At 48.9% G+C, this 10,162-nt stretch overlaps 1 protein-coding gene across 1 annotated transcript; it reads right to left on the bottom strand.

Annotated features, from left to right (window-relative positions):
* Positions 1-6,706: 6,706 nt before the first annotated feature.
* On the bottom strand, positions 6,707-9,284 carry NWD1 (NACHT and WD repeat domain containing 1). The gene is given in 3 exon segments (XM_071727425.1): positions 6,707-6,975; positions 6,978-7,597; positions 9,277-9,284. Coding segments are annotated over 3 exon segments (897 nt in total).
* Between the last annotated feature and the right edge of the window lie 878 nt (positions 9,285-10,162).

Here is a 10,162-nt window from a genome sequence, read left to right as displayed (position 1 = left end):
TATTTTAAAAAAAAAAGTTGAATGATAGCAGATGTCATTCCTTACAATCTGTTAGGAATGGATGAATTGATTGGTCAGCCCTGGAGAGACAAAAACGTCTGGTTTGGGAAATTCAGCACCCCCAGGCTTAAAGTTAAATTGTTACAAACTGCTCCACACCCTCCCCCAAAAAAATTTACAAATGTTAAAAGTATCCTCGTCTGGAGCAGCAAACGGAGGTTTCAGAGAAATCATTTCAAGCTGTGAGGTGTAAAAGCTTCTCTCTCTTCCATCACTTCTTTTGGAAAACATGATGCTGAAAGCATAGAAGATGAAGCTGAGAAGTCAAACTCTTTCAGAATACCTCAGTGTTTTAAAGAAACACTCCAGGGACAAAGAAACATGGGGATATCATTCCTGAGGACAGGTTTCTGAGGAAGGAACAGTTTGATCCATCTGTTTGGTTTAGATCTCTGGCTTTATGAACCATGGCACTGGGAGCAAATGGCAGCTGATGCCTCAAAGGTGAAGTTTAGAAACATATTCATAGAATCACAGAATCATAGAATGGGCTGGGTTGGGCTTGGGATGTGTTCCTGGAGCAGAGGCTGGAAAGCTCCTTTGTGGAGGATGCTCCCGAGCCAGTGAGCTTTGCAGCTGAAGAGCAGGTGGGGAAGGCCATGGCTGATGGTTCAGCTGCTCCCGGGTTGCACCGACTTGGTTCAGACTCTGTGCTTTCAGCAGGGGCTGCCAATGGAGCCACACCCGGCGGGAGAGCTCCTGTGATCCTCATCCACTTCCCACCTCCAGCTGCACATTCCTGGTCCCTCCCTGTGCTGGCACTGGCTGACCCTGCAGGGAGCTGGCCCAGGAGCTCACCTGCCCAAACCCTGCCTGAGAGGGGGCTCAGCAGGGGCTCTCCCCCTGCCCGGCCTCAGGGAGGTGGCAGCTGTGGCACAGAGAATCCTAGAATGGGCTGGGTTGGAAGGGACCTCAGAGCTCATCAAGTCCAACCCTTGCTCCACTCCCCCCGTGGTTCCCAGCCCATGGCACTGAGTGCCACATCCAGGCTCTTTTGAAATATCTCCAGGGATGGAGAATCCACCCCTTCCCTGGGCAGCCCATTCCAATGGCTGAGCACCCTCTCCAGAAAGAAATTCTTTCTCATGTCCAACCTAAACCTCCCCTGGCACAACTTGAGACCTCTTGTGCCCTCTTGTCTTGCTGAGAGTTGCCTGGGAAAAGAGCCCAACCCCCCCCTGGCTCCAACCTCCTTTCAGGGACTTGGAGAGAGTGATGAGGTCTCCCCTGAGCCTCCTCTTCTCCAGCCTCAACACCCCCAGCTCCCTCAGCCCTTCCTCACAGGACTTGTGCTGGATCCCTTCCCAGCCTCCTTGCTCTTCTCTGGACCTGCTCCAGCACCTCAATCTCCTTCCTGAGCTGAGGGCCCAGAACTGGACACAGGACTCAAGCTGTGGCCTCCCCAGGGCTGAGCACAGGGGCAGAATCCCTTCCCTGGACCTGCTGGCCACGCTGTTCCTGAGCCAGCCCAGGATGCCATTGGCCTTCTTGGCCACCTGGGCACACTGCTGGCTCCTCTTCAGCTTCCTGGCAATCCAGACTCCCAGGTCCCTTTCTGCCACTCTCTGCCCAGCCTGGAGCTCCCCATGGGGTTGTTGTGTTGAACCTCATCCCCTTGGGATCAGCCCAACTCTCCAGTCTGTCCAGGTCCCTCTGCAGAGCCCTCCTGCCTTCCAGCTGATCCACACTGCCCCCCAACTTAGTGTCATCTGTGAATTTGCTGCTGATATTCCCACTTTAAAGAGAACCCCAGAACTATATTCCCATCAAATGCTCTGTACTTTGATGGTGTAACAGCTTATCTGACCATACCTTCTTTCAGAAAACAAGGAATTGGAACTATATAAGATGAAGCCAAGAGGTAAAGTACCTCAAAATATCTCAGTGCTTTGAAAAACACACCAGGGACAAACACAAATATGGTAATATCTTTTTTGTCAACTTGTTTCTGAGGTGTGAACTTTTCCAGCCATCTATCCTGCTGAGATCAGCTGCATTAGGAAAAATGCCTTTGGAAGCAAAGGGAAGCTGGTTTCTCAAGCAAATTTTGGATGTCTTGTAGCATCATCCCACTAAAAAACAGAATGGAAGTGTATTCACATCAAATGCTTTTTGTGTTTATATTTTTAATGTTTATATTTTATGTTATATTATGTTATATTTAATGTTTATATTTAATGCTTATATTTCATGTTAATATTTTATGTATATATTTTATGTTTATATTTTTATGGTGTTATCTCTCTTTCATCACACAGCCCAGAGTAATATTGAAGCTTTTAGTGTGAAGCTGAGAAGGAAGAAACAATAACGTATCTAAGCACCTTAAAAGAAAAAAAACTTCCAAGGGACAAAGATATAGGACAAAAATATAAGAATATCATTCCTGACAACAGCTTTCTGAGGTGGAAGAGGCTGTGAATTCACAACACATGAGTTTGGAAGCAAGTGGAGGGCAGTTTATGAAAGGCACTCTTGAAGTCCAGTACCACAGTCCCTCCTGAAAGAAAAAACAGGATTTATATTCACACCAAGTGAGTTACAGTTTGAGAGTGTAGCAACCTGCCATCTCATCTTATGTTACCTCAGAAAAAACATGATGCTGAAAGCAGACAATGAAGCTGAGAAGTAAAATGCTTCAAAATAACTTTGTGCTTTTAAAAAAAAACCACCAGGGACAGAGAAATTTGGGAATATCATTCCTGTCAGCTGGCTTCTGAGTGGGAGCAGATTCAGCCATCTCTTCTGTTTAGATCTTTGGCTTTGGGGAAGATGCCTTAGGAAGAGAAAGGAATGTCTAAAGCACTTGTGACATTCTCCCCCTTACAAGGAAAAGCCAGAACAATATTCACAGCAAATGCTTCAGAGTGTGAAGGTGCCAGAGCTTGTTATCTCTTCTGAAATGCAAACCCCCAGCCCAATTGGTGGTGGTGCTGTGGGTAGGGCTCCCTGGGAGGGTTTGGGCCAGCAAAAGTTTTCAGTGGTCACTTTTTGCATTTTTTTGCCAGTCCCATTCATTTGGATTGGTAAGAAGACAAGGACTTGGGTGGCTTTGCTGCCTGCAGCCTTGATGGTTGGGGCTCTAATGGCTCAAGTTCCTTTTCTTTCAGCACACTTCAGGTTAAATCCAGGCAATACCTTTGTGTCTGAGGAAGAATAAACTATCTCGTGCCCCTCATCCACGTGAAGGTGGTGTGAGGGCTGTTCTTGCAGGTGTGTGTCCTGGAGAACAAACCTTGCTCTGCCAGGAATCAAATTCCAGATGCTGTGATCAGACTGAAACAGCCCGGGTTCCTTTTCCAAACACATCTCACCTCAGCTATAAAATAAGACAGGGGTTCACAATATGAGGGATTCTCCAGCAATTGGGAGAATTCTGGAAGCTGGGAGGTCTCTGTGTGCCTGTAGCTCAAGGATCACCAAGCTGTCTGAGCTTTTTCAGCCATGAGAAGAGCTCCCCAACCATAAAAAGTGGAGAAGTCTCCCCAGAGTGCCCAGGAAGGGTGTGCAGAATCTCCAAATCTTCCATATTCCAGACAAGCATTGGGCCACCCTGAGAACCTGCCACCAGCAGCTGGGAATCAGAACTAAGTGTCATCCCTGTGACACCTGCCATGAAACAGAGAGAGAAAAAAAGTGTTCTTGATCCTACAGACAGGGAAGAGACATTCTGAGCTTGCTCATAAGCTGTGTTTCCCCAGCTGGAACTCCCCCCTCTGCTGTCTGAACCCCAGAGCCTGTGCCAGGAGCAAGATTAGGTTCTCTCAGCCATATCTAGGTCAGTGTGTGCTTTTGTTGTCCTGACAACAAAATGACCCACTTCATCCTCATTTGTGGCAGCAATTGCCAACAGGGCTGGGGCATGACTGAGCACCAAGGCAAAGGGCCCTTTCTCATCCTGCCTTGGGCCAAACTGGGTTGCTGCAGGAACAGCTGTGCTCTACTCACCCTTTTTATTCTGTTTCTTGGATCTTGTTCATAACAGATGGATGATGAGCTGTGTTCTTGGGCTGTCTCTCTCCCCAGGACTAATCCTGCCTCTGAGGAACCTGGTGAGTGTTGTGTGTGGTTGCCCCCCAGTTGTCTGGAGAAATCCACAGAATGGGATGAGGACAGGGTAGGGACAGACACTGCACCAGTTTAGACACTGCTGGCACAGCTTCCCCACTCCCTCTGGGTAGGAAGGCATGAAAAAAAGAAGCCTGGCCAACATTTCTGTGTATGTTACACTCACACCTAGGAGGGCAGAGACAAAAAAAAAAAAAAAATAAAGCATTTTAGAACATGATTGTGGTGGCCCCAGGAGAGCTACCATAGAATTATTTTATGTGATGTAGAGTATATACTGAGCTGAGCTGGTCTTACCTGGCCAGGCTCTGGAATAACACAGGGAATTCTGCAGTCTGAAAACATGGGCAAATGTGTGGCAGGATTTTCTGAGGGGGGAGTGAGTATTCTGAGGAGAAAACAGAAGAGCAGCACTGTGCCCTCTCCTCTAGGTAGCTTTAAAGCTTCAAGGGAATCCAGATTGCTATCAGGAGCTTCTCATAGACATGGCAGTGATTTTACTGCTAATCCAGCTCATATTCCCTGCAGAAAGAAATACTATTAGAGCAGAGAGAATGGGTGGTTATTTTGAAAAGATTTAAAAATGTTTTTTTGGGGGAAGGAGGAAAAAGGATTAACAGCCACTAGCAGTGGGTCTGGGGCTCATTAACAGAGGAAGCAGAGGGCTCCCATTGCCACCATTCCTTCTTCAGCCTCTAAATTGCTCTCTATATTTTTTAATTTGTTTTTTTTTATATGTTTCATTCTCAGCTTTGGAAGGATCTCAGTCATTTCTTTCAGCTGCTGAAGGAGTGTGGTGATAATTCTAGGACAGCAGTTTGTAAAAGTGAGCAGATTTCTCATTTTTCAAGCTTTCTGGTGCTTTGCTGAGAGCTTGTGATATTCCTACCTGTGGCTGCAGGGATGAAGCATGTCCCTGCTGAGCATTGGATCCCCCCTTTTGCCACATCCTGTCTGAGCTCTGCAATTCTTCCAGAATTAAGTAAATGAAAGGAAAATTCACTCAGCTTCCTCAGGTTTGCAACAACATCAGAGAACCAGAGTGGCTGAGGTGCTACCTAGGAATAACCACAGCAGTGGGTTTGAGGCATGGCTTGTGGATTAATCTGTTTGCTTTCACAGCCACAGGGTCAGATGCTATCTTATGACCTACCAGACAGCACTTCCAGGATTTCCATTGTTTTCCTGATAGAAGGAAATGTTTTTCCTGACTCTAAATTTCTCTTGCTGCAATCTAAGGCAGGCTGCCTTTCTGCTGATGTGAAAATGATAACATCACTTCTCATCTTTTTCCTTGTTGAAAGCACTGAATACTTTTATTTACTGTTATTTCTATTGTCTTTTGATTTCAGACCCTGTCCAGCAGTCTGGATACAGAGCCCTGATCCAGAGCTTACAGGTGTGGAAACATCTCCTGATATTCCTCACCTTCCTCTCAGCACTCAAGGTCCTGCTAAAGTGTGGCCTCATAAGAGGTTTCTTCATGCCCCAGCTCCAAGTCCCCTTGAAGAAATCTGCCTGGAGAAAATGCCTCTCAACTTGGTCTTGTTTTGAAAGGTAATGAGTCTGCACAACTTCAACAAACTGCCTGGGAGGGGGAAAAAATAATAGGAAAAAAATCACAGGTGTCCTGGAACAAGGAGCTGGAGCTTGTGGTTTTTTTCCTGTGAGCCTCAGCACTGTTAGAGTTGAACAGAGAGGAGTGCAGGCAGGGTGCCTGAAAGCTGAGGGTGGAAATATCCCAAATTTAGAGGTTTGGCTGCTTATTCTTTGCCCTCTGGAAGTGTGCAAAGCCAAGGAGGGTGAAGCCACCTGCCCTGCACACTGCCAGGCAGACACCCAGCTCACTGCAGAGCTGTGCCCAGTGCAGAGGAGGGAGGTGTAGGGTGCCTGTACTTGAAGGAAGGTGGCAGTGGTGAATCTCTGAGAGAACTTCATCATCAAGGGATAAAATGTCCTTCAGCTCCAGGTCTGACAGCCCATTTCTGCAAGTGATTGATGAAAGGAAATTATTTCTCATCCTCCTCGCTGTTTACGCTCATGGCCGTAGTGGGAGGGTGAGTTCAGAAGGATTTGTCACCAAAAATCTCACCAGCTCCTGCACACATGGCACTCAGCTGAGAGCTCAGACCCTGGGTAAGCCACAGAGGTTGATTTCCTTTTTCAAATAATTCCAGAACATCTCCCTTTGAGACATTATTTTATGTAGGCTGCCAGGTACACAAGGATTGTTAGGCCTGCTAAATATATCTGTGAAAGAATTGAGAGCTTTAATGGCTTCTGGCTGTGTTCAGACTGATGCCCTACAAAGAGCAGGAAATATGGGCTGTTCCACCAGAAGTGCAGCAGAACTCCCTGTGAGGAAGCAGTGCAGCCAAGCACATGAGCCACAAGGACTGGGCCGTGGGTCTTCTCCAGTCTCTCACAGAGATGGCACCTTGGGCTGTGGCAGCAATCAGGAGTTCTGAAGGGGAAGTGTAGGATGCCCATTTCTGGCCTCATGGAAGACCAGTTTGAAGAGCAGGGCATGGCCACCACTGGGGAAGCTCTGATGGTCTCCTTGGGCTGGGCTTAACCCTCATCTGTCTGACTCTAGGAGCATCTCCTCACCTTCCTCACAGGATAAGGGTCCTACTTCAAAGCAGTCAGCCTCAGGAGACAGAAGATGTTGGAGAACTTTCAGAGTATCAGGCTCTGCTGTGGAAATGCTGATGTGGACCTTTGGAGGGCAATCTGTGGGGAGCCAGTGGCATCTGTGAGCACCATTCCCAGGGAGTAACTGCTCCACAGAGTCAAGGAACACCAGCAGTGTCTCTGTGCCACACTGGGAGGCAGTGAGGAGGAGTTTACTGAGGCTAAATCACCACAAGCCTGTTTGGGTTGGGTTGGAGGTGGTGGCAAATCAAATGCCAAACACACTTGGAGACAAATATTCCTCAGCAGGCTGTGGATGTCAGAGCTGAGCTGGGATGTCAAAGGTATCACAGTGATGGTGTCTTGCCCTAAAACAGCTTGCAGCTGCTCAGCCAGTTTGCACATCACAGCTGGTTTTCCACAGCCTGGTGGCCCATAAAGGATGAGGGCCATGTGGGTTTTGTCATTGTTCTGCTAAATATGGTGAAAAACATTAACCAAGAAATGCTGTCTCCCTCAGAAAAATCTGCAGTTCTTCAGGCACAGAGCTGTGTGGGGGCCCAGCTCCTGCAGAAGTTCTCCTGGCTCCTCACTGATCTGTCCTCAGGACTGAAGATGCTCTAAAACCTGGTGATCAATGACAGCAGTGAACTGCTGACAGAGTTCTTTCAGGTATTTCTTCTTCTCCTTGTGCTGGGAGTTCCTTGGGTCTTTACTGTGTGCCAGTTTGTGTACTTTGAGGTGCTTGGGATGGTGACTTGCAAGTTTTGCTTTAAGGTTGCTGAACAGCTGTTTTGCTTCACTGTCCACATTGTCCTCTTCTTCTAATAGCTCTCTGTTTACCCCTCAATTTGTAGAGGAATCCTCAACCTCTCTGAGGAATCTGAAAGCTCCTGGATTGCTCTCTTGAGTATGCAGGGGACCCTGCTCCACCTCCCACTCAGTTGCTACCAAAGAGAAAAAAAGGGAGATGTGAGCACTCCATTTCAGAACAGAAGAGAGGAAAAACCCTCCACCAGCATTAATGTGACATCCTTTGGTCCTTTTGTATTTCACAGAAACCAGAGTGTCAGGGGTTGGAAGGGACCTCCAGAGCTCATGGAGTCCACCCCCCCCTGCCAGAGCAGAACCACCCAATGCAGGTCACACAGAAACTCCTCCAAGTGGGGTCTGAATCTCTCCAGAGAAGACCCCACAACCTCTCTGGGCAGCCTGGGCCAGTGTTCTGTCACCCTCACAGTGAAAAACCTTTTTCTTAGTTTGACACAGAACCTCCTGTGCTCCATCCTGCACCCACCCCCCTTCTCCTATCACTGCTCATCCCTGAGAGGAGCTCCATCCTCCTGACACCCTTCCCACCTTTTTAAACATTCCAAAGGTCACAGGAGGCCATGATGATTTCATGTGATGCTATCCCCATGTCCTCAGAGCTAGGCAACTTCTGGGATGTGGTCAGGGAGATTTTGGGGGAAAAAGAGAAACATTTCTATCTGGTGTGCCACTGTTTGCCATCCCTCTCCCTGGGGCTGGGGACAGACAGCAAGTTTCCTGTTGCACATAACCTGAGCTTGTCTTGAAACAAAAGAGTGTTAGAAGGACCTTACCCTGCCAGAACACACCTGATTTGGGGGAGCAGTGCCTCTGCTCTGGGCTGAGCACCCCACACCTCTCTGCTCTCCCTGAGCCCAGGGGTCCCTGCCCCTGCAGCACGTTCTCATCCCTCCTGTTCCACTCTGTCAGGAGCTGAGCATTGGTTCCTGACAACTGCAGAGTTAGGGCCTCAAATTCCTTCTCCTCAATGAGCCAAGGCACAGGATGGTGCCCAGAGTGGTCACCCAGGTGTCCCTGCAAGAGGCAAAGCAAGGTCTGGCATTCAGGCACTGCTTTGGCAGGGAGAGCTGGGGTGTGGGCTGGCTGCTTGCCTTGGCACCAAGGATTGCTCAGAAAGCTTCCTGGTGACCACAGAGCTCTGGTGGCTTCCGTGTTGGATGGGGACAGCCAGGCAGGCAGAGCCCTGTGATTAGGGAGAATGGGGCTTTACAGCAACTGCTCCTTCCCAGTGTGTTTTGGGGAGTGGGAAGGGAGGGAGGGGAGGAGGCAACAGAGCAGAATTGATCTGGGGACTTTGGCTCCACGATTGGATTTGAGGTAGAGAAAGAGCCAAGGGAACAGGATTAGGCCTGGGGGACTTTGGTTAGGACTGGAGGCTGGGGAAGGGCCTGAGAGGGTCAGCACCCAGGGTGTGCATTCTGCTAACAGCCTGAGCTCAGAGCATGGACCCACGGTGTAACCCTTGAGCAGAGCCCTTCTGGTGTGCATAAAGGAGAGAGGGAGCAGTCACAGCGTGGTGTCTGGCTCTCCTGAGGTTTCCAGATACACCCTGAAGAGCAGCCTGAGGAAATCATGGGCTGAGTGCCTGCTGGAGCCATCTGTGTACCCCACAGGTGTGTACCCCTCCATCTGTGTATCCTACAGGTGTGTACCCCTCCATCTGAGCACCCCACAGGTGTGTACCCCTCCATCTATGTACCCCACAGGTGTGTACCCCTCCATCTGAGCACCCCACAGGTGTGTACCCCTCCATCTATGTACCCCACAGATGTGTACCCCTCCATCTGGGCACCCCACACCCACTGAGCTGCAGGGAGCTCCTGAGGGCCTCAGCACCTCTGCCTCTCTGCTGGCCCCTGGTGGAAGTGGCTCAGGGGAAATCAGGTACAACTTGCACAAATACCTCATTACTTATTGATTGACTTGTGCCTTCAACTATTCCCCCTGAGACTCTTGTATTTAGTCTCTTTCCTTGGTTTAGCAAAACTTTCTCCCTTTCTAAAACCAGAACCAGCCTGAGGAAGCAACCTGGCAGTTCTGCAGGTGGCTCCTCTCCCCTTCTGCAAGTTCCTAAAGTTCTGAGTCAGGGTTTGGGGCTGTCCCCAGAGTGCTTCAAGGGGGCTGAGGTGGGTTGCTTGCAGTGGTTAAGAGTGATCAGAGGGATTTGAGAGGGCAGAAGCAAGGAGCAGGTATCAGCTTGCAGTGTGACACCCTGCTCTGTGCCTGCTTTTCCTGGCATTTTCATTTCTGGTTCTTTGCAGGGGGAATTTATATTTATTCCTTAATTACTGAGAAAACCCCCTCAATACTGAGGTGCCAGGCAGGAAGGAAGTTCAGAGCAAGAGCTTCTTGCCTCCTGTGTATCACCATTTGCCTCCTGTCTACTAATTAGCACACACAGCCCCTGTTACCTTGGGTTCTGAAGTGACTCTGTGTTCAGGATGTGTGTGTGCCTGTCAGGGTCCCTTTTGTCTTTCAGGGGCTGCTGGCAGCTCAGGCTGATCTGTGAAGTTGCTCAGGCAGGCAAATTACTTTTGAAAACCACCTTGCTTGTCCAGCAGGGCTTCTG

Source organism: Heliangelus exortis, chromosome 28 (assembly GCF_036169615.1).
Source record: "Heliangelus exortis chromosome 28, bHelExo1.hap1, whole genome shotgun sequence".
NCBI classification, from domain to species: Eukaryota; Metazoa; Chordata; class Aves; order Apodiformes; family Trochilidae; genus Heliangelus; species Heliangelus exortis.
This window is presented reverse-complemented; position numbering and strand designations above follow the sequence as displayed.